This window comes from Osmia lignaria, chromosome 9 (genome assembly GCF_051020975.1).
Source record: "Osmia lignaria lignaria isolate PbOS001 chromosome 9, iyOsmLign1, whole genome shotgun sequence".
NCBI lineage: Eukaryota > Metazoa > Arthropoda > Insecta > Hymenoptera > Megachilidae > Osmia > Osmia lignaria.
In genome coordinates this window covers 3,183,408-3,208,975 of record NC_135040.1, presented here as the reverse complement: position 1 = coordinate 3,208,975, position 25,568 = coordinate 3,183,408, and the positions used below count along the sequence as shown (strand labels likewise).

The window sequence follows — 25,568 nt, the reverse complement described above, 5'->3', positions numbered from 1 at the left end:
ATAACGTATCATCGAAAGCAACGTGTGCATTGCGTGGAACGAGAGCGAGAGCGAGAGCTTGGTCGAGGTCGCGATCGATGAAGCAGACGGATGCGCGTATACGGAGGGAGAGAGGTGCGGCTAGTACGCCCCTGAAAGTGCACAGCGGACCGATCTATATGCAGCTATACTTTATATAGCATGGCACGCCACGTGCAGGACAACTTGGTACCTGGGTCACCGGGAGAAGGTCACAGGGTCGGGATTTCAACCTAGGTGCACGGCTTTCGAGCTTCGTGGGCGTAGCGGCAGCTGCGCTTTGCTCCTCGCGTTGCAGGTGCATTCGTTGCATCCGCAGATATAAACTTGAACGACTAAGGATATTGAAATTTACAATTTATTGCCTTCTCAGACACTGTAATTTTTGCGGGTTGAAATAAAAATATTCAAAGGAAAATTTTACTTTAAAGAATAAATAAATAAATGAAAGATTGTGGGTTTTAGCGATGGAATTCGTTTGATATCTGGCGAAGGAATCGAGCCACCGGTGTAACGATGAATAAGAGTATGTCGAGCTTGAATTGGCCTTGTACGCGAATACCATGGCGAAGGTCGGGGGTTCACGATTTCAAACAGGTGAGCTAGCATGTACTTACGCGCTCGTGGAGCCGCGTGTACACGCCTCGTTGTCACAGGTGCAACGAGGCGTGTCGTTTCTGCACGCTTCCTACCTGTCGTATTTGCGATGAAGATATGTATATGTATATATACAGTGCATTGTGTCTGTAATCAATCAGTGGAAAATTTTCTACGAATGAGAAAAAAAAAATATTGCATTGAAAATCGATTAAATATTAATTAACCAATGGCCCTCGGTGCGATTATTTGTATGGAAAAATCATTCGCTAGAGAAATCCTTATAAACGCGGCTGAATGATTCTGAATCATTCTAAATAGCATTCTCGAAGGTATAAATTAACTGGCTGTATCTTGAAAGTCTCTTTCCATGAATAACTAAACGTACAATCACGTAATAGCCAGACTACTAAGGACATCAATGATTACACGTTGCTATATCTCAACTTAACGTACTATCAATTTTCCATCGTGAAATGATTATTAAACCGTCTGCTATCGGTGATATATTAAACCTTCTCTATTTTTTATCCAACCTGTGTTTTGAATAAAAACAAACGGAAAATGATTATTAGAAAAGTATTAAAAATCTTGAATGATATTTCTTCTTTGATTCCGGGCAAATTAAAAGCACAACCGGAAGGTTGGTCTCAAGGTTTCTGTTATAGGCAAAGACGCGAATCCTCTGTTCACCGGGTGAACGTTAATAAAATTAGTCAACCCACGTCAACGAAATTACGTAACAACGATGGTCGTGGCGCGTTCGAGGGTAAGAAGGTCGTTAATTACCAGAAAGATTCGTGCTGACCTTTACGCATGGATTTCAATTGTTTCCAAAGAGGAGATCGTTGTACCAACGACTGTTTTCTGGGAATGGAAAGGAACCGTGTTCTACCGAGTTCCAAGACCGAACGGAAGCGTTTCCGACACTTTCATGGACGAGATTCTAAAATGAAACGCTGTAAATTCAGCATTAATTTCTTACAAGGGACGTTACCCAATCGACACACGCCGATTTTGATGCCCTTTGAGTATGATATAGAACTGAAAAAAATACTTGACAGATATTTTTTTTTATCGGCAATCATCGTCCATGCTGAAGGGGTGAAAAAAATAATTATTTTTCAATATATTTTTTAAACAAATAAATTGATCAAAAAGGTGGCTACATAGAAAAATTTGCACACAAATTCCATTTTGAATTTTTCGCCTACACCTAATAGTTCCTGAGATATTCAAGAAAATATATTTTGCAACCCCAACTTTGAGAGTTATTTTCACCCCTTCGGCATGGACGATTGCCGATAAAAAAAAATACGTGTCATTTTTTGGAGTTCTATATCATAGTCAAAGTGCATCAAAATCGGCGTGTGTCGATTGGGTAATGTCCCTTGTTAGATACGCTGCTTTTAAAATAGCTATTAGAATATCAATCTACTGTATAATTACGCTTACGCACCTGTTCGTTAATTAACATATCTACCACTGATAAATTTACGACTGATTATTTTTCATCCAGTCGGAATTGTACACCTTCGGGGTGCATCAAGAATCGAAAGGTCGTGACAACAGGGATCTCGTGTCCGATAAGAGAAGACAACCGGATGTCTGGTAGATATACAGATAAATCGTGTCGGGATAAGCGAAGAAGACGAATGTAACGAGTATTGTGTAAGCTTTCCATGATCCAGGTAAAAATAGCCGGATCATGTTAAAGAGACGACCATTCAGAAGAGAAGGGAATGGAATGAAATTAAAAAAATTTATCCATCGATCGTAAGACGCATGCGGTGCGTCGTCTATCTTAAACGTTTTAACGCAACGATCTGATCGATGGCTTTTCTTTCTCACCATGCTGGTACCGATACGTTATGGGCATGATGATGGATGCGCATCCAGTATCCCCTCGCATCACGTACGAGAATTTTCTGCACGTGTCACGGTGCAAGACGTGATCTTCTTACCCATGACACGCCCAGCAAACCGACCACCATAAACAAACCGTGTACCTGTGTGCACACGTGGTACGATCCGAGATCTGCATCGCGATGCATTCTTCGATGTGCGGTCATATTTCGTTGTCAGAGAATCGAGATTACGATCTGTTAATTTTTCTTCTTTTTTTCTCAGATTTACTCAGGTAATTTCTTACCTAAAGACACGGTTGAATCGCTTATTAACACCAGGATCGTTCCGTTACGATTGCGTATGCCGATGCATCCACGTAATAGATACATCTAATCGGTCACTAGCCACGTCTGACAACGTGACTGCAATGAACGATCGCTTCCTGCATCGCTGCACTCTCTCTTTCCACCGCGATTTCGATTGCATCCAGTTTGATTTCATCTTCTCTCAGAATAAAAGAAAATGAATGCTGATTAATTGTATATTTTTTCCAAAAAATGTATAATAATTTTGATTCGTCCGTTTCGTTCGATATCCAACGATAAAACGCATCAGCGAACAACGCCCACGCAAACTAATCTAAACCGCAACCACCGGGGCAGAGGTGTGCAAGTACGTGTACCGTGCGATTCGTATAGAAGTGCAGCGACGGAGGCTGCACTTCACGGCTGGTTCGCATCGGTGCCAAGGTTGCGATCGTGTGCTGGTGCGTGGATTAACCGAACCAGCACGAACCGCTCCGACAGTCTCGCGTGATACTCTTATCAAACGCTGCTGCACGTGTATGTGCATTACGTACTGCGCACGGTGCGCGTGGATCAGCGGTCTAGGCTAAACGAATGAAACCAGAAGAAAAAAAAAAAAGAACAGGGAGTTGCAATAAAATGTTCAGCACTGCATTAATGAACGAATCACAGGAAATGACTATGGAATAAAGATTAAACCATGAAATTAAATTGGAAAGTCTAAATATGCACAGGTGACGAGTATTTAATTAGGAACGATTTTAATCATTTCGAGGGGAAAAAAAATTGTAAAAAATGTGTAAAGCTGGAAATGCGTTATGCGGCTTGTTGGCTGGTAATAGGGACCACGCGATAACGCTCGAAATGCCTCATAAATCGTGACAGGGGCGTAGATAAGGAAGCGCATGGCGTGACCTTCTCGCGGCTAGCGTTTGCGGGCAGATGTAAGGACGCATTTAAAGTCGCGTCTGATAACGCTTGCTAGACGTCTGCGCGCGCAACAATTTTTCGCTCGCGAATTGCACCATTCAGGTTTCAATAGCCGACCTTCACCCTAAGCGACGCCGTTTAACGTCGTGCGTGCGCGCGCACCCGCGCATGCGCCTAAACGTTTTCCGCCACGGGTAACGCAACGGGTATGTATATCGGAATTAACGTGACTCACTTCGCGTTTTAGATATCGATGCCCCCTGAGATAGATAAAGTCGACGGTGAAACAGTTTTTTTAAAAATACTAATTACCGGGAAGCCTTTCATTATTATAGTAATTAATTCTTTTTATTTCTATTTAACTACTGATAACTAGAGTTTGCAAAAATTAATATTATCACTGAAGAAATTAAACAGACTAAGAGTTTCTTTGACCCCATTCGCAAAAGCTACTTAAGTATAGGGTTTAATTTAACCTAACCTTCCTGTTACCCTATTAATTCATCCCAATGCACTTGCAATGTATTTCTATATTAGATCATCTAACGTTTAAGAAAAATAATCGTAACGGTCCATTAAACAATTATTATGAAATTGTAAACTCTGTAATCTGTGTAAACAGAATCTGTTGTAATGCAAGGATTAAAATGAAAAATTGCACTGTCGCGTTTGGAAACAAGGCGAGCATTGTGAAATAGAATTGTAACAGAGATAATTTCGAGAACCGTGAAGAGATAAGAGCGAGCCTTGAGAATAGTGCTAAACGACCGTCTACCACCATCGTGCTAATTATTCGTGTTTCACAGTCGGCGTCGTTTAGGTACCATTAGAACCTCGAAATTTGCAGGATGACACCTGTTTCAGGTGACATCAATTTTAAGGGGCTATACTAATGTAACACTTTTGAAAAATCGATTTTCTTTTTGCATTCTTTGAAAGTCTATACTCTCTTGAATATCATATTAAAATTTTAAGGTCGAATCTCAAATTGTTTAGGAATGGCAGCGTTCTAAAGAATAACTGCGCTTTGAGAAAACGGTATTTCTCAAATTTGCTACAGCTCTAACTCGAACACAAATTATTGCATCGACTCGAAACTTTTTTCAGCGTGTTCAGTACATGTTTTGTCATACCATCAACTAGGATTTTTTTGATTGGATGAAAAATGTCAATTTGGCATTAAAAAAACTACTATTTTTTTAGGCTAAATTCCAAACCTTTCTTCAAAACTTCGCCATTTTGTCAGATTTTGATATTTTTCAAAAATCCTAGTTCATGGTACGTAGAATACCTTCTAGTTTAACAGCTTTTTTGTTATTTTTCATTTTAAGCACTCAGGCGGCGGCAATCACTACAGCAGTGGAGCAACTTTTTTTTGGAGCCCTGGGAGATAGCGCATAAGTAGCTTGTTTTTTATTATCTTTGTACCAAAAAATTATTATATATATATGATTTGTAACTAAATACATCCCTGAAGTTTAAAGACATTGGATGTAACATTTCTTCAAAAAAAAAATTCCCGAGAATCACCTAATTTTAGAGCGGTCACACTGGTATAGCCCCTTAATCGCGCATAAAATGAAAAAGAATCTAAAATTAAATTTCAATTGTCGATTGTCCAACATCATCGTCCGAAGGTTGAAAATTTGTTTCTTTTACAATTACATAAATATTCTTTTTACGTCGCTATGCGCGTTTGTAAAAAACTTTCAAAGTGCGATGTCGCTCGTTATCTTGCTCGTATAATTCTCGTGAAACGTGCGTAAACTAGCGACAAAAGAATGCCGGTGACCGGCGATTCTGTGGAAGAACTTGCACAAAGGAAGCACAGTCTCTTCCCTTTTTTTCGCGGGAAAATGAAAATATACATACAGGTGTTGCCGCGGGACCAATGCTGGGCCTGAGTCCCTTGGATGATGGCCGTCACCGACGTCATCGGTCTCTCCTTCTTCATCATCTTGCCCGTCTTGATCTTCCTGCTTTCACTCGTCACTTTTACTTCCTTTCCTTCGACACTCGGGTCGTAACAGTTAGATATTCAAACAAAACACGCGCGATACCCTGTTAGCGTCATTTCGAAACACGAGAAATTGATCTTCCGCCTCCTGATTCCCTTAAAGATCAACCTTCCCTCTTTTGGTATCAATTTGGTTTCGTTCACTGCACTGCTCTTTGGTTCTATCAAACGGTCGATTCTCGATCGCTCTACGAGCACGAAGAGAAAATAATTTTCAACCAACCCTCGGCTGGTGGATGTTGGAAAAATTTTTTGCCATCCGCTATACCAAGGGTTAATTTAGAATACAATGAAACGATTTGAAAATTTTTCGAACGCGAAAAATTATTCACCGCCTATCCATTCCTCGTTGTTCGCTCTGTTCCCTATTATTTTTAATAAGAAAGGAACTACATCATCGTATTAGTGCGATGTAGATAGGGTTTCCATCGGATTGACTAATGGATTAGCAACGTTATCCATATATTACCATAGCCAAAGAAGGAATTCTATCTTTTACTTACTCGACGAGAAATTCGTCATGGCAGCAAAAAGCAAATGATGGAAATCTGTAAAGAACCACGCGGTTTCCAAGAGCAATGGCCATCGATGCAACACTTTTGTTAAAATATATAGTTGCACCGTTTAACGAGAATTCCTGCAGTGGTTACGGTACGCCGACCTTGACCACAACGTATATGTAGGCAGAAAATGTGTTGCGCCTCCATCGCGATGGTGACAATCATCGGCGGAGAGAAAACAATGCTTACGTAACGCGCGAGCAATTATGCAAAATGCAAGTATGCCTGTCCACGTGCATGCGCTAGGCTCCGATGCATCTCCTATTCTTCTTGCGTCGCGTATATCTGCTCGTAACATCGCGAACGATAATACTAGCCCGAGCGAAACCCGACTCTATACCGTTACGTAAACCCTTCGAACAAAGGGGCAAGAGAAACACGGTTGAAGGACTGGCATAACAACAAGCCTCTATCTCTCTCCCCCCTTTCACCCTTGTACTTGCTGGTAGCCTTTCGATCGATTTTTCCCCGGCGATCGATCATCCTGCTGAACGGGGGAGGAAACCGGAGGACGCATTTCTAATGGCACTCCGCTTGCGTCGGGGTTGAAGTTCAAGGTTACCGCCGAAGAGGCTACGTCACACCCTGTCTACCGGGAAAGAGGAATCGATACGAACCGGGTGTTCTGGAATTCTGTAGCAGATAAGAAACGTAATTTGCAGTTTCTGTTTTAACACCGTTGATTGCCAGGCAAACGCTATTGAAAATTTCATTAGATAATATTTGTATTTTTTAAAAATTTTATTTATTACTTTCAGAATATTTTGTTATTTCGGTAAATGTTCGGAAGTGTCATTATGGCAGCGTACCAATAAAAACAATGTAAATAAATATTTTTGAACTTTTTTTCAAGATTTCTAAAAGAAATATTCTGTTCTTTTAAAATACAATAGACATACAAACTATTTTGACAATTCATTATAAAATTGCTGAATAGCATCGAAGATGGCATTGCACGCGTTCACTGTGCGCGGTGAAAACTCGACGAAATGGAAAATCGGCAATATAACCAGTCATGTGGTAATCACGTCGTCCGAATTTTGGGATATTACCACGACAATTTCAGATGTAAACAAAAAACAAAACATCACCCACGAGTTGAACAGTAACGTATTAAATTCGTTTTGCTGACTGGGGGACTGTGCCCCCAGACCCCCCCTAATAATTACACTAACTAATACCGATACCCATTTTTAATATAAGGAAATAATAAACACAATTTACAAAGTAACATTTATTGGTATTAGTTAGTGTAATTATTAGGGGGTGTCTGGGGGCACAGCCCCCCAGTCAGCAAAACGAATTGAATATGTTACTGTTCAACTCGTGGGGAATAAAAAAAAATCTTTAAAAAAATATTTATTGACATTGTTTTTGTTGATGCGCTGCCATAATAATATTAAGTATAATGTTTTTTGGTTGGATTGCAGTTTCTCGGGTAATTGATCTCGACTGTTTTATCGGATAAATCAGAGTCGGAGAAGACGATAGGAAGTGTCCCGAGGTCGATATCACGTGGCGTTACAAAGTTATGGCCATTTTAAGAAATCACAATTTTTCCAAAATTTTCCGATAATTTCGAATCCAAAAAATAACCTAACCTAACCCAACCCAACCCAACTTATCAGCTAGAATAGCTAGCCTTTGAATTAGCTAGTTCTCCAAATTGTGATTTTCGACCTCCGACCTTGATTTATCCGATAAAATAATCGAGATCAACTACCCGGAAAATTGCAATCTAACCTGTTTTTTAACTATAAGAAAGCACACAAAAAGAAATCAGCTCGATTCTGACAGGAGTGACACTTCCAAACATATACCGTTATTTCCAATAGCTAATAAAAATTTTCTAATTAAATAACCAAATTCCCAATAATATAGATAATGGCTTTCTTTGGCAATTCAAGTGTCAGCCAAATATGGGTGACATGACATTCAACGTGTTAAGGGAGGTCCACCCTCTGGCTACCCCGACGAGTTCAAAGTGTTCAATTGAACCGAATATAATTTTCGTTTCAAGAAACTTTACAGAGAATCCTGAACTCTGTCGATGCATAATTCCCGACGCGAAGGGTAGGGAACTGTAGAAGAGCAAAACCTAAAAACATGTTTACAAGCCTCCGCGACGAAAGAGGAACCGGGCGTTTGTATGCATTTGAAAAAAGGAAGAAAGAAAAAAGGAGTCGCCCGTTGCATGTGGTGCAGTAGTACGTCGGTGTGGAGGTCAGACGGGACCTTAGGTACTGCGTAGAAGATCCAAGAGAGAAGGGTGAGACCGAACTGCGCACTTTCGCAGTTAGGGGACGATGATTCACGGACGCGCGTAGCCAATGTACCCGATGCGCATAAATATGCAAAACAATTATATTTATTACATTCTTCGTTTCATAACCCGTCTTATTTTCAGTGGACGCTCAACGAAAATAACTCCGATCGAAAATATAAATTTCGATATACGAGGCACGTCGCAACGGGTTCTTTCAACCGAAGATAAATCGCTCCTGTTATGCGTTTTCTTGATTCCGAAACGAAGAGTTCTTTTTAAACGATCATCGAATTATGTAATGAAAATAAACCTTTCGTTAGAAATTTTCTACCTTGTGTAATTTTCAAAATTATGATAAAATGAAATAGGAAACTCGAATGCACTTTAAGTGCAACGAATAATGCATCAGACGATAATTGATCGAAATACACTCGAGATCACTCGAAACAGAGAATTTTGATGGCAAAGAGTTTGCTTTGGCACGTGCGATTCGACGGGCATTATAATGGTAACGTGCTGCTTGAGAAATGACCGCAACAGAAGTCACGTTTGATTACGACACCGTGGCAATATACTTTGCACGATCGATAATGTATATGGCATCCACCGACACTTTTAGCGTCGTCCACTTGGTCTTTGGCACCGAAAAGACAATGCAAAACATTCCTGACGTCATCCGAGATGCACCGCGAACTTCGTTTTCAATCGATTGCAATGAAAAAACGTGGCAGGTTACCGAAACGTTCGATTTCGTGCTTGGGTAATTGAAAATAAATCCCTTAAAAGAATTTCATCATTTGGTGATGGTAAAAGTGTGGTGAAAGTTACACACAATGAAGAAGCACGGTGCGACGCGTGCAACATTCCTTCTTTACTAATCCACGAAGGTCGTGTTACATTGTTACGCAAAAGAAACGAATGCAGTCGGACGCAATAACTGCAAGTAGCAACGCCATGCGTTTTACTCGTATGGCTACCGCACACCACAAAGGGTCCAGCTTATCTAGAATATTAACAGCAAATATTGGTTATCGCTTTTCGAGCTGCACAGAGGAGATAAAAAACGCATGCCAAGTATAATCCTTCAATTTTCAGCTCGGACACTTTATCACTTTTATTTTGTAAATTTCAGAGAATCGTCTGACTTATGATTGACGCGTCTTCCTTTATTTAAGGGAGAATATATCTAACTCCTGAAAATTATTTATTAAACCACCCTTAACCCACGGAACCGAATTTTTAGCTGGTAGAGAAGATACGATAATCTATTCTTCTCCGGACATTTCGGATTCCAAAAGCAAATCCTTTCCCCGTGTTGCACGTGAACGGCATACAATTCAGGATTTTTGATGGTGCAGTGCGGCCGAGCGGGAACCGGAGTGAACGCGTTTCGCGAACTCGGTATCCTTTTATTTCCCACCTTCGTATCGACGCGGAAATTTCCTACACTCTCGATTTTACATCTACCACGAGATTATGATGTTTCCACAGGCGGTTACGAACTTCCTAGAAGCCCGCAGGATTCTAGCAGCGAACGACGGAGGTACGGATAACGCACGCGACTAGGAACACGTTTCTCGTCACGAGGCAGAGTTCGCACACACGTGCCGGGAATCGAGCACGCGGGCGCCAGCAACGGTTGGCCGTCGGGCCGAATAAAAGTTGGTAGAAAGAGGAGAAAGTGATTTAGGCGTGATACCTTCGCGCGCGTACACGTCGAACCGACTGACTGACTCAATGACTGACTGACTGACTGACTGACTAACTTGGAGATGCACGGCGCTAAAGGCAACTGAGTGCCAGCCGGCCGGTCTGGCTCGTTGCATGTGAGCGTGCAGCCGGTAGAGAAGCGAAGTGGGGAGAGGGAGGATAGAGGAAGGGTGGAAGAGGAGAGAGGCAGAGGCACGGAAGAGAGGGACCGATAGAGGATCCAAGAGAGGAGGTGAAGGACGAAGAGGAGGCGATGGAGGACGAAAAGGTGGTGGTGAATCGAGAAGGGGGGAGGAGGGGGGGAAACGCAGAGACTCGAGAACGAGTGCAACCGAGTCCCTATCCCGATGGGTGACGTTCCGTCTCTACTTGCACTTTTCTTCGCGGAAACAATGTCGGGCAACGATGTCTAATACTACTTATCTAGTAGTTAGAGAAATTTTAATCAGGCACAGATTTCATTGAAGGCTCGCGATTTTATTTTTATTTATTAATTTAGAGCGATTATTGCAATGGCACCCTTGAATGCATTTCGAGTGCATTTTAAAAACTTCGTTTTTTGCGAGTTTGGTTCGTGAAGGAGGGGAAGAGAGGAGAGACTAAGAACGAGAGAGAAAGGCAGAAGACAATATAAGGAGAAGAGGAAAGAAGAGAAGAGAGAAACGTAGATAGAGCTTGCGCCATCATTGTCGAGCTTAGGAGTCAAGTTCTAGTGCACGGCCGAAACGGGAGAATCGACCTCCCCTCTTTCCGTCCCCTCCACGAGCACGCGGTGGCTCGTCCAGTGGTGCATGGGTGGGGGAAATGATCGAAAGGGAAGGGGAACGAGAATGCTTTGCAATGTCGAGCGTGCGCGGCGGCGAGCCTTGCATGGGATTCTACCAGGTGACCGAAATATACATATCTCGGCTAAAATAAAATTACAAAAATTAAAAAAAAAAAAAATATTGCTAAATCGAAATCCCAGGACTATACGATGCGGGATTATAGTCGCAACTACCTGAAAACTATCAAGTATCTAACTCTTTCTTTGTTAAACCACGCGCTAGGAAAAGAATATCCTTGCAACAGCCTTTCGTGGAACAGAGGACGTCCACTAGCAGGAGCAGTCTCCCCTGCCGCACCTGTTCCGATATCTCCTCGATTTACTAGCTACGACACATGTACACGCAACGAACTAGACACACCCCGCTGTTGTTCTCAGTCTATCGAGGAAGCATTGTAGTGAAGGAAGATCGCTTTACTGAACCCTGATGCATAATCGCTGGGTATACTTCCGAAAGGCCCCCCCATCCTAGAACAACCAAACTTCGGATTTATAGTAATTGAGGGACGAGAAATCGAATGAGACCATTTTCAGAAATGGCAAATAAACCGTTCTCGAGATATACAGGGTATTCCAAAAGTGTGGGAGCCCCCTATTATCTCGATAAGAACGCATTTCCACGGAAAATCACTAAAACAAAAGTTGTAGTGATCTTGTAGTGACCTTGAACTTAACCTTGCAGGTTATTTGTAGGTCAAATAGAATTTTTAAAAAGTCATTGTTTCCATTTACCCCGGGAGAAATTAGTTAGGTAGGTTAGGTTAGGTTTGGGTTAGGTTTGGTTAGGGTTAGGGTTAGGTTAGTCATTTTCCGTGGAAATGAGTTCTTATCGAGATAACAAGGGGATCCCACACTTTTAGAATACCCTGTATATCTCGAGAACAGTTTATTTGCCAGTTCTGAAAATGGTCTCATTCGATTTCTCGTCCCTCAATTACTATAAATCCAAAGTTTGGTTGTCCTGGGGGGGGGGGGCCTTTCGAAAGTTTCCCCTAATCGCTATAGAGTTGTAGGTTGCGTAGGGCCTAAGTACCGTGCGTCGCCGACTCTCCGGACGGCGCAACAAAGTGCAAAGAGTCCAGTTTGATAGTCTCAGCTATCAAAGTTGCAGTTTCCTCTATGAAATAACTTTCGTATAAAACAACGTGTATCAGTTAAAGCAGACATACTGTATATAAACCAAGATCGTCGCGTGTCTGGATTCGTTGCAACAACTCGTTCAAGCTCAACTCTTTGTGTGGCTGTGTGCGCGCGCAGAAACGGCGATCGCGTATAAGTGGTCGTCAAGGTTAGCCACCTACTCGCTATCGTGGGCTCGTGCACACTCTCTCGGATGCATTTGAGTCGTCTTGCCAGCTTTGAAGTTTATTATGCGCTCGCTGAGAATCGAGGAAACGAATCTCTTCTGCAGGCTGGCTCGCGTTTCAGCATTTCAGTCCAACGAAAAATGTACACGCCCGTCAGTTTTGATTTATAAAATTATACTTACAAGGGACCTTTGAGTATGATATAGAACTGAAAAAAATATTTGACACGTATTTTTTTTTATCGGCAATCGTCCATTCTGAAGGGGCGAAAAAAATAGATTATTTTTCAATATATTTTTTAAACAAATAAATTTATCAAAACGGTGGCTACATAGAAAAATTTGCTGTTCAAAAACACACGAATTCCATTTTGAATTTTTCGCCTACACCTATTAGTTCCAGAGATATTCAAGAAAATATGTTTTGCAACCCCAACTTGAGGGCTATTTTCACCGCAAAAAAAAATACCTGTCAAATATTTTTTTCAGTTCTATATCTTACTTAAAGGGCATCAAAATCGGGATGTGTCGATTGGGTAATGTCCCCTGTTAGTCTCCGTTCGCAATGTTGACGATTGAAATTCAATGACCGCCACTGTCTAAAATTAGGCAATATCCTTTAGCACCGTGCGTCGCCGACTCCACGGACGCATCCTTGGTACCTATAGCGAAGCATAGCGCGAGGATCCTTGCTCGTTTTTGCGAACAGGTGAGTAGAACGAGAAAAGGTTAACAGGACTCGGCGATATTCCGTTTACATTCTTCGTTGGAACTGGTTTCTCCCTCGACGGGGATGGTCCTTTGGACCCTAGGAAGATTGCCAAACACCAGAGAAGAATCAACGACATTAAAATTCGCACGCCTATGGAGACGATATACCATAAATAATAACGAATTATAATTTTCCGTATATTTCAAAAACAAATTTCTTTTCCTCTACAGAAAGAATATATCGGTTGCAACGGAAGCGTTATAAATATATCTGTTCCCGGGTATCTCATCAATCACGAGGGAACGACATGGAAGATATAAATTATAGGATTTCAGAGAAACGAAATTCGCATCATTTCAGAGCTGGTCGAGCATAAACGTCGCCCCGTTTTCAATAATTATGATTTATACCAGAATTCAAATGAACGTATGAAATAAAAAGCAGACGGAAGATCGAGAGTTTCGTAGGCTGATCAAGAATGCGATTCAAGCGCCTCTATATGCAAACAAATGTTACATTGAATACGCGGAAGGGAACAGAGAGACAGTAATAACATCCGTTCGATTAAGATGCGACGGAAGCGTTGTTTGAATACGAAGGAAGCCGGGGCTGAGAGAAAGAAATGGCTCCCACCGAAAGAGAAAAAGAAACGGAAGAGTGCAGGAGAGAAGAAAGCAGCAACCGCGGTGCAGCTGTTTCGGTTAGGCCCGGTTGCACAATGCACAAAGTTCGGGTTCTAATTCTAAAGCCGAGTACCAATCAGCCGTTGCATTGTTCACCAATGAAGAGGCTGGAAATTTTTCGGGGTTAATCGTTCCTTGAAACCTAATAAGCGACGTGCACGCGGTTGGACGTCCTCTGGAGAACAGGAGGCTCGAAAAGAAATCCTGGGAAAGGGAAGTGCGACTGAGAGTGGCGCAAATTTTTATCGTACACGCGATATCGAGTGATTGGACGGTTGAAGTATCGCTTGTTCGTATCGAGCGAAATAATACGAGTTAAGCGAAGCGACTCTGCCATGCATTTAACCCGCTATTAATAATGGCCGTTTACAAGGAACGAGAGGATGATCAATCAGGTCCGGGTGGAAGGGATGTTGAAAGCAGACAGCAGGGAATGAGAGTACAGTCAAGGACAACGTACGTGACCACCGCATTGCGACGACAGATAATTGGTATTACCTCTTTAAATGACATTAAGGTAGGTGGACACCTCGATACTTAGAAAGGTACCCATTAGGAGCTTTGAACTTGGGTCCAAAGGGTATGGCAGGATAAGATAGTCAAAAGTGCCCTTGAAACCCATTTCTAAAAAAGTTTCAGCCCTGTATCTCAACCGGGAGGGTAGTTACAGGGTAAAATTGAAAAAACGGTTTTTGCCATATTTTCCCTATTTATTGGTATTCAAAAAATCTGAAAAAATTCTAGAATATTCTAGACATGTTTCTTTATGATTATGAATTTTTTCAGATTTTTCGGTTGCAAATCCTAGGCGTGAGAAATGGAAAACGCAAAATAAAGTCGAAAAATTAAGATTTCGGGTAGAAGTTTTTGAGACACTAGATTTTTACTTTTATAGTGGTTAGATATTAGCATGACTGGTGTCCTCGATTTTTTTCCGATTTTTCAGTCAGGTGCGCTGTGTTTAAAAAAATCGAAAACCGATATTCTCGACATATTTCGTGCGATAACATGAGAAATACTTCCAATTTGTACATTTCCTTTGCACACTTATTGTTAGTGCATTATGTGATTCTAACATTTCTGCACTGGATGGAGCAAGATCTGAATGGAGAGAGTGAAGTTATTGTAAATAATTGAAAATTACGCTGTACCCTTTTAACAATTAAAAAAGTAGTCATTTGGAGGTTTGTCAGCTGCTCATCTTTTAATTTTTGAGAACTTGAATAAATTGAACAGGTGCAGTATTGTCTCTCCAAATGGCCACTGATTTAGTTTCCCTTGATGCTAATTAGAAAGGGAAGCAATTTAAGGATTCGAGTAGAAAATGGCAATAAAATTAAAAAATGGCGGGGACCACAATTTTCCATGGTCCTGAAAAGCTAAGCTCACCAAGAAACAAATCATTTGGAGGTTTGTCACTTGCTCATTTTTTAATTTTTGGGAACTTGAATAAATTGAACAGGTGCAGTATTGTCTCTCCAAATGGCCACTGATTTAGTTTCCCTTGATGCTAATTAGAAAGGGAAGCAATTTAAGGATTCGAGTAGAAAATGGCAATAAAATTAAAAAATGGCGGGGACCACAATTTTCCATGGTCCTGAAAAGCTAAGCTCACCAAGAAACAAATCATTTGGAGGTTTGTCACTTGCTCATTTTTTAATTTTTGGGAACTTGAATAAATTGAACAGGTGCAGTATTGTCTCTCCAAATGGCCACTGATTTAGTTTCCCTTGATGCTAATTAGAAAGGGAAGCAATTTAAGGATTCGAGTAGAAAATGGCAATAAAATTAAAAAATGGCGGGGACCACAATTTTCCATGGTCCTGAAAAGCTAAGCTCACCAAGAAACAAATCATTTGGAGGTTTGTCACTTGCTCATTTTTTAATTTTTGGGAACTTGAATAAATTGAACAGGTGCAGTATTGTCTCTCCAAATGGCCACTGATTTAGTTTCCCTTGATGCTAATTAGAAAGGGAAGCAATTTAAGGATTCGAGTAGAAAATGGCAATAAAGTTAAAAAATGGCGGGGACCACAATTTTCCATGGTCCTGAAAAGCTAAGCTCACCAAGAAACAAATCATTTGGAGGTTTGTCACCTGCTCATCTTTTAATTTTTGGGAACCTGAATAAATTGAACAGGTGCAGTATTGTCTCTCCAAATGACCACTGATTTAGTTTCCCTTGATGCTAATTAGAAAGGGAAGCAATTTAAGGAATCGAGTAGAAAATGGCAATAAAATTAAAAAATGGCGGGGACCACAATTTTCCATGGTCCTGAAAAGCTAAGCTCACCAAGAAACAAATCATTTGGAGGTTTGTCACCTGCTCATCTTTTAATTTTTGGGAACCTGAATAAATTGAACAGGTTCAGTATTGTCTTTCCAAATGGCCACTGTTTAGTTTCATCTGATGCTAATTAGAAAGGGAAGCAATTTAAGGATTCCAGTGGAAAATGGCAATAAAATTAAAAAATGGTGGGGATCACAATTTTCCATGGTCCTGAAAAGCTAAACTCACCAAGAAACAAAGCTCCTAGGTGATTGTATAAATTATAAATAGTTCGTTCACCCGATACGCTTGAGACCGATCCAAAATCGTGTGTGCTTCGCGAATGTATTCTCGACTCGACGAATGACGAGCCAGAGTTAATTTCTTAAAGACAAGACATTCACGAGACGCTATTTACAATGTTAGATCAGATGCAAATGAACAGAGAGGCGTGTAAATATTGAAGATACCAATAGAGAAGTGTTGAAACTATGGTTGCAAGGATAACAATTAAAAGAAACAATCAAAGTAACTCGATTTCTTCACGCCTTTTTCTTTACATTTCCCCCTTTGGTTCTCCCTTCGGACCATGAGATAAACCTTGACCAAGTTAAGGATAACCGCATTAAAGCTCCACTCTCTGGTAAGCCAATCAACCGAAGAAAGTGTTTAACGAAAGATAAATTATTCGATCTTTTTAGAAGTATAAAAATATTTTGCTTATCATTCGTCACTTACCCGATGAAACGCCGCAAGATCATTTTTATTCTAATCAGAGTAGAATACCGTGAAACTCACCTGAAACAAAATACAGAATCAATTAAAAATTTGCATCCAATCATTAACAGGTGATTATAATTAATTCGATAGCAGGCGTGATAAAAATAGCGGCTAATAATAGTTGGTGAACCAGAAGAATTTTTTATACCAAGTCTGTAATTACAACGATAAATTGCCTTCATCCAAGCCAATTGATTATCTTGAATAATTAATCATGTTTGAAAAAAGGATCAAAGTTGGTAAAGGAAAAAACAATTGCAATTATTTCTCGAATGCATAATCACCTTCTAAATCGAGTTAACGACCGAGTGTAGTTGAAACTGTCGAGTGAAATATACCGTGTGAAAGAAAATGGTATTGGTGGAATAAAAATGGAGCAAAGTGTCATTATATAAAATGTAATTTCGAATAAAATGATTTTATGCTTCGATCAACAGTGTGTCTGGGTTCGAGGTGATTACCAGCCGTGACCCAGCCGTTTCTTTGGAAAATCCGCACTTGACCTAATTCCTTGCAACGCTCGCGATTTTCCCTGGAAGGTAGAAAAGCTTCGTCGCACGAATCGCGTTTCACTGTGAAATTGCAAGAGGAACCTTGACATTCCCGCGAGATCGGTAAATGGAAGCTCGTCACGTGAAGTGTACTTCCGAGGGCCTTGTAACAGGAAATCACCCCGGAGCTTTCTCGAATAACCGAATGAGGGTCGTTCGCGTCGCTAAATATACATTCGGTCCCGGTGAACCGTGGTACCGCGAAAGGAGTTCAAACTAACAACAATTTTCTGAATTTCTATTTTTCCCGATACATGAAATAGCGGCATCAAATTCATGGATTGTGTAAAACAAAAGAACAATGCGCGTTGCTGGAAACGGGAGAACAATAAAATAGGACCTCGGTGCTGAAATATAGGTCAGACAAATGAGCCAGGATTATCGCAAAGGATGCGATGCGCCACGTGTGACTGAAACATTTATGTAATGCCGCGTGGTATTCAAATGAAGGAAAGGAAAAAAAGGATCTGTATGGTTACTTGGAAGTCGTTGATCAAAGAAATCGTCGAAGGTAAGGTACAATTACTTACTCAGCTTTATCCATTTCCTGGCATATTTTATAGCCAACTGCATAACGAATCGTTTGCGTAATGACGAATAGAAATAGAAAAAAAAAAATTAAATTAAAATTTGTTACCGTTCCAGGGTTAAAAGGACGGTCATCGAGGTGTTACTAAAATTATAGCCAGAGGCGGGTGTGATATATAAACGTGTTAATTTTTGCTAATATCAAATAGCGACTGTGGCTTATATACCACTAAAATAAAAATAAAATAAGTAGAATATCACTTCAGTAATATAATTTCAAATTAGAGCGATCGGTTGTGCTAAAAGTACCAGCAGTTGAAGGGTTAAATAATTTAAAAATGAAAAGGATAACTAGAAAAAAAAATTAAATTAAAATCTATCGTTATCGTTCCAGGGTGAAAAGGACGGCCATCGAGGTGTTAATCCCTTAACTGCGGGTGTGGTTTATAAACCACATACTAAAATTATAGTCAGAGGCGGGTCTGATATATAAACGTGTTAATTTTTGCTAATATCAAGTGGCAGCTGTGGCTTATATACCATTAAAATAAAAATAAAATAAATAGAATATCACTTCAGTAATATAATTTCAAATTAGAGCGATCGGCTGTGCTAAAAGTACCAGCAGTTAATGGGTTAAGTAATTTAAAAGTGAAAAGGATAAGTAGAAGAAAAAAAAAAAATATGATTGAAAATAAGGAAGGAGACCTGTTGGCCGTGATGGCGGAGAAACGTGAAAATAGGTCAGAAGAAGATTACACGAACGAGAGTCGTTATGCAGCCAGGTGGAGGTGGTTGCTATTCAGAAAACGTTTCCGAGATACGATACACCTGTCCCGGTGTCTGGAATCCGCGAGACCGGGAAGCTAAGAGCTCTGGTCAGAGTACGCAAAAGGAGGAGTTAAGTAGGTCAGTAGGTGAGTCGTGCTAAACAGTGCACGGGAGTGTCCCGACATTGACCTATATGTCTACTTTATGTGTGCACTTGCCTTCCCCTTCCGTGACCCCTCTTACTCTCTCCTTCATTCCCTCCTATCTCACTTTACCCGACCATCCCCACCCCGTTTCGCCGTGCACTTTCCAGCCAATTGCATATAGGGTCTGCTTGCACTTGCAGTGCACTTTCCCCACCATCGCGACGCCACCCCGGCGCCACTGAGCGTCCCGCCGCCACCCTCAACCAGACGCGATCGATGCCCTGACGACCCAACAATTTATAGCCACTGTCGAATCATCCAACACGGTTTAATTCATTTTTCAGTTTCCCGGAAATTGCAATTCTCCTGATGAAATCTTTCTCCATTCAATTTTTCGTTAACCGTCCCTTTTCGAATTTCGATGGGACGGAAAATTTTCTGGGAAACAGGTGGGACGACGCGATTAAATAGCCCATTAGTCGCCCGCAGCCCGCGTCTCACCTGTTAGCGGAAAGCCAGCTAGGTACCGACCTCGGCGACGATACCTGTGCTAACGAAACGATTTCGCAATGCGATTTGCGTACGCGTACGCATGCCTGAGTGCGTGTAGCCTTGCGGAAATATAAATAGTGATCGTGTTAGAAAAGGAGAGAAACTTGAACGAACGAGTCAGTCACACTTGGCGTGTTTTTCTCACGCCTCGACTGTGCCGGACTCGAGAGCTTTAGCACGACGACGACCCTGGTTTGTTAGCTGCGTTATGTAAAACCTACCGGTTGTGGGAAGCAGACATTTTGCATTTAACGATATTGCATTTAACTCAAACTAGATTCGGTAAGAGTTCCTTTCAGCACCCTCCTTCAATTGACTCAAAAATTACCAGGCAAACTTCTCATTAGTTGTAAATCAAAAAAACATTAATGTGGAGGCGTGGAAATGTTTTTTGGGATTCTACAGAATGAATTTTATTACGGGAGCAAAAATGAGCAAAAAGAAATTACAAAAACTTCAAAGAATAACCTAACCTAAACCTAACACCTAGCAGGATTTACTGGATATTTTTGCCATTGATTATGGCGAGCGAGAGAACACGAGACGCGAGATGATATTGGTTCGTAGAGTTGCGATTGAGAAAGCAAATGAGATGGCGGCTGAAAATTGCAATCACAAACACTATAACTGAACTGTCCACATAAATCATGACGGTAAACTGATCTGATTGATTAGATGAATTTAAAATCTTGTTGTTTAGAAGAGTAAAATGGCGGTGATGAAAATGGCCGCGATTTTTCATGAACTAAGAATTTCCGCGTGACTCTATTATGCGTGAGAAGTTTGCCCGAGGATTTTAAAGTCAATTGAAAGGTGGTGCCAAAAGAAACTTCACCCCTAGATTCTTCTCACAGGAGAAAATAGAATCTCACACGCGAGACGGATGTGTTTCTAAATGGCCCCACAAAAATTGAGAATTCAGGTTCGGTAAATAACCTAAATTGACTACAAGAAACCGATTAAAGTTGGTTTTAGAGCTGGATGTCTTACCGTTTTCGAGATATCGTGGTAAAGTTAGGTTAGATTAGGTTAGGTTCTGTGTATGCGCAGTATCGAATAGCATATGTTCAGTATCGAATAGCGCATGCGCAGCATTGAATAACGCATGCGCAGTATCTAATAGCTCATACGTAGTCCCAAAATTGTACAAAAATTTCTTACCACGATATCTCGAAAACGGTAAGACATCCAGCTTTGAAACCAATTTTAATCGGTTTCTGGTAGTCAATTTAGATTATATACTGAACCTGAGTTCTCAATTTTGATGGGGCCATTCGGAAACTTATCCCGTGAGACCCATGTAACTTTGAAATGAGTTGGTATGAACAGCATTCGAATCTATGTGCGAACTAATCAGAAGATGGGCAGAAGCAATATGGCGTCGTACTAACCTGTCAAAGTACTTACGCTAAATATACTTTTTTCACAGAATTGTATTTTTTAAACTATTGCTTTCCTGGACTTTTAACTTGCATTTTCGAATATTTCAAAAACTATAAGATTTGCTACTTTTTATTCAACAATTTTTGGTCCCCTAAGACGAAGTGCAGCCTATTTTTTTTGTTTTTTAATAATTTTGCAATTAAGTCCGATGGAATTTCTGTTCTTGGTTACGTGACTGATTACTCACCGAGTAACCTACTTTACCTTTTCACCCCAGAAACCTAGTAACTCTCATTCATAGTCTCGCATGAATGATCCGCAATTTATTCGCGACGTAGCGTTCGATTCGTATTTCGTTCGCTTGCAATTTCTCTATCGAATGAAAATAAAAAAAGGAAATGGGGAAAAAGAGACGGAGAGAGTGAGAAAGGAAAAAATCGGGCAGATAAAAAGTTTCCGCTGAAAACAATTGCGTCGCCAACAGTACAGCTCGCGACGCGATTGTTTATCGAAAAACGATGCGTACGTAACGCGTTTTATCGTGGCTCGTGTATGCTTTAAAATTTCATTCTCCTTTTTCTTTTAGCCATTGTCGTACGTGTCCGAACGTTGCGCTGGTCATGCACGAGAATCTTTCGATATCTGGAGGAAAATTTTTAAAAGAATCGAAATTCGAAGAGACATATCAAATTGGAGCACGCGACGTCGATTCAGCTCGGACAAGTTAAACGAAACAATTAGAGACTAAAGATATAATCGAAGATGCTCAACGCTGTATTTACTGTAAAATAATTGCGTGAAGCTTACATAATTATAGTGCGTGTTACAAAACCTTGTACGCATCGCGATCAATAAACTCTTCGCAGCCGACGAGTCTATTTATATATTTAACACAAACACGAGATACTTTTGCATACTTATCGAAATTATCAATGATCGACGTTGCGGATCTCATACAAGAAGCTTAAATGGATTTAACGTCTCGATGTATCTATAAATAGAAAATAAAGAAAAATCAGATTTTAATTCGATAATGAGTTTGTTTATTCGTAAATGTCCTTGTTCCCTTGCGCTATATTTCCCCTATCCTCTAACTCTTATATTTGAACTTCGTCGAATGAGTCAATTAGCAAGCTGTTCTAACATCTGCTGGTATCGTTTTCTTTCCCTCTGAACCACCATCCCGTATGCGCGTATACGTTTATATATACTGGGTGTCCCAGAAACAGTGTTAGTCCTTTAACCTTTTCGCTTAGAAAATTATCTCTAAAGTCAAAAAGTACTATGAAAATAGTTAATTATTAAGGATTAGTAATTAGTTATTATTAACACGTTGACTGCCGTGGGGGTCACCGGTGACCGGCATCGCAAATTACACGCACTCCAATAATTAAAAGAAAACGATAGAAAAATATTATTTTCAATAGTATTGTTATTATACTAATAATGTAAAGTATCAAATTAAAAGCTTGACATTTGAAATTTGAAAATTAATTATTCCTATTCTTAATAATTAGAGCTTTAATACGTCTCGTAACAAATGCCCATTTTCACTGTGGCAGTCAACGTGTTAAGGAAAAACACGTATATACGGGGTGTCCCTAAAATTCGAGCACTGTGTAGATAATTTGCAATCGGCGTTAATCGATTCGCCAAGCTTTAACGATTCGAAAACGAGTGCCGGTTGCATTTAATTTCGAGCTAACGACGAATCTGTTCTGCCGTGCCAATTAATGAGATAGAATTTCAACGCGTGGGCGTAGGACATGGACGTTCGCCATTTAGATACTCGAACCGGTCGCATCGGCCATCACCGTCCTGCAGCTACGTTTTTCTCGAAACACTTACGAGGATTATTTCTGTATTTTGCAAATGTCACATGTAAATGAAATATATGAATAAAGCACGGAGGAATTTGTAACCCCGGTACCAGGGACCAATACCCGGGTCATTCTGTATCCACACGTGTACCTTAATTAGGAATGTAAATACCTATCTTCGTTTATACACACTCTGTACAAATAATTTTGTGATATACGAAACGTAAGGTTGTACGTGCTTGTCCATCGTCGACCTCGAATTTTTTAAATAACAGAAACAATGTTTTTGCATCACTGCCAGACGTATCGTTATTTGTACGAGACTTTTCGCGGGATAATCTTATCGTACCTATATCGGAGAGCAAACAAGTCGAATCAAAATTTTTCTTTTCCTCTCACCATTGCCATTCGCTCTAATAAGCAGATTTTTCTTTGTCCTATTAAAAATGAATATAAAAATAAAAATGTATAAAAAATTTTATGCAAATGCGACGGGTTTGATTATTTTGGTAAAAGGGAAAGGAGATTAGGGTGCTCAGCCACCCCATATCCTTAGTTCCGGGTAGGACATTATTACCTATATGGTAAATCGATAGCTCCTAATTGCAACGAACGAACAGTAATACGCTTCTGCGAGCAAACGGGTATCCGCATTATTCCACGGATTCGTTGCTGGAGTTATGGACGTTTACGACATCGTTACTATCTCTACGGTTACGTAAACCCGTTGCTTACACTGTATTCGTTAATAATTCATGGTGCATTAATTAGGATAAGAAACGGCGAAAGTACGAAGCGATAGGAGATAAACATTGCCTGGTAAGATTTTTTTTTAGACCTTGCTAGTGTTATTTTCTTAAATTAGGAAGATACAATCTATTAATAGATCTTAACTGGTAACTCCGATAGATCCCACCTTACCGGTTACCGGTTAATAAAATTTCCAATCTGCGTAACCAAGGAAACCTGATCCAAAAGGACTAGACATCCGGTTTAGGCTGAAACTAGCCCTTCGACGGTTACGTAATCTCCGCACGACCTTGGGCTCAAGGCCAGAATGCAATTCGTCGAATTTCAAAGAATAAAGTGCACACACGACGAATACGTCGAGTAAGACGGCACAATATACGCGAACCAATATAATAAAGCATAGAATGAAGAATGTATGTTGTGGAGGGAGAACAAAAAGGAAGAGAAGATGAAGAGAGACAACATAGCAGGATGAAGGAAGAAAAAGGCAACATAACTGGTAGGGAATAAGATAAAATAGGGGTCCGGAGAAGAGAGGAACGCGTGTAGTCGTGTAGTTCGACCTTGGACTTATATAACAAGGAAGAATCTATACAGAAAGTGAAGGATCTCATGAAAGAACTTTGAAGGGTGAAAAAGAATGAATTAAATATATAGAAAACAGTCACAGACCTGCCCTCTGGTGGCGAATGAAAAATTTGAAAAATATCTAAAACGAAATTCAATTAATTATTTTCTATATAAATAATTCAATTCGTTACTCGTTTTCTGAACTATATAAAACTTAATCTGTAATTCGTTCATTCACTCAATATATAACACCTATTCGTTTGAGAACATGGCATGCAATATTACTAATATTAAACTTTGATATTTATTGATTTACAAAATAACCCGTGTGTTATTTGTATTACTAGATTTTAGTCTGTACAGCTGTACCGTGAAAACAAAGGGTTGAACGGTAACAAGCACGAAGGGGTTAATTCGCGCTAGCTTGAGGTAGGACGTGAACAAACAGACGCCAGGTGTCGCCACATTGCAACACATACTGGACTCGGTCAAGCGATAATAATTCTCACGTGTCTCTGTCAAGCGGTAGTATGGCTTTAATTCACTGTACACGAGAGATTATCTAGGTTAAAGACACGCCGTTATGCTACATATTGCGTAATACACGATGTGCAGCCAACCGAGCGAACAACTTTCTTCGGTGTTTCGTAAATAAACATCAAAGAAAGATGAAACTCCAGTTAAATCTATTCGCAGCAAACCGTTCGCTTCTGATGCTGTGCGTAAAAAAGCACGCACCGCGTTTAAACAAAAACTGTGACTACGATACTTTCTTTACGAGCTATTTATGCTTTTACGAACATGTATGAGACCACGCGTAGAGATTAAGCCAAAAGAGAAGGGTACAGTCAAGATCAAAAGTGGAATGCGTGACATACATTTGGCTAAGGGAGCAATTTTCACAGAAAGGCTATCAGAAAGTGGGATGCCAAGTCGTATGAAACTACAGATGAATGAAAGTTATCTCCAAAACGAAATTCTCCGTTAATATCACGGTCAAATACCGTGAATGCGGTCACTGAACTAGTTCCGTTTCGACCCTGACACTGCCATTGCCCCCAGGTCGCGATTTGTGTCAGAGGCTCAATATTGCCGCGATTTTATTTGCATGCAATTTACTCACCCCTTTCGCTGGACTCCATCTCTCAAAGGCTGCTGACACCGTGCTGTATGTACGGTACACGACACAAGTATCGAACAAGTACACGTGGAATATTACTTGTGGATTTCGGGCCGCTAGCTCAAAATTCACCACGATATAAACATGGCCGGTCGCTCTCTTGTCACAATTACCATGAGGTCGTTGAACTTTTCCGAAACCACGAGACAACTTCGTTGAACATTCACACTGTATATTCTTTTTTCAAACGTACACGAAAAATGGTAAAATAGCCAAGCTAAGTGCGTACCGCCTAAAAATAGATTGTGAATTCGGCGATTGTTTTGACTAACAATCTGATTCGCAACCTACTCAGAGGTGGCGCTAAACGTTCGAACCTGGCTCTTGTTATAGCGCTAAAGATGAATTTTATCTTAATTGTTAAATATAAACAAACAAACACCAATGAATCTTTATATATAATTATTAAAAAAACAAATCCAATCCTTTCTTTATTTTATAACCTCTCTTTACCATTTCTCGTGGTTTATTCATATATTAAATGTAATAT

The 25,568-nt window shown here is 40.3% G+C and overlaps 1 protein-coding gene across 9 annotated transcripts in view; it reads right to left on the bottom strand.

Moving 5' to 3' along the window:
• usp (retinoid X receptor ultraspiracle) overlaps positions 1-25,327 on the bottom strand; it is a 45,455-nt gene extending 20,128 nt beyond the window's left edge. For 4 of the 9 annotated variants that reach the window (XM_034324698.2, XM_034324742.2, XM_034324734.2 and 1 more), the window contains exons 1-2: positions 10,241-10,387; positions 5,571-5,903 (exon numbers count right to left, since the gene is read on the bottom strand). In XM_034324698.2, the coding sequence (XP_034180589.1) occupies positions 5,571-5,655 (85 nt within the window). In that variant the 5' untranslated portion in view covers positions 5,656-5,903; positions 10,241-10,387. The other 5 variants (XM_034324708.2, XM_034324726.2, XM_034324717.2 and 2 more) reach the window with 5 other exon arrangements.
• Between the last annotated feature and the right edge of the window lie 241 nt (positions 25,328-25,568).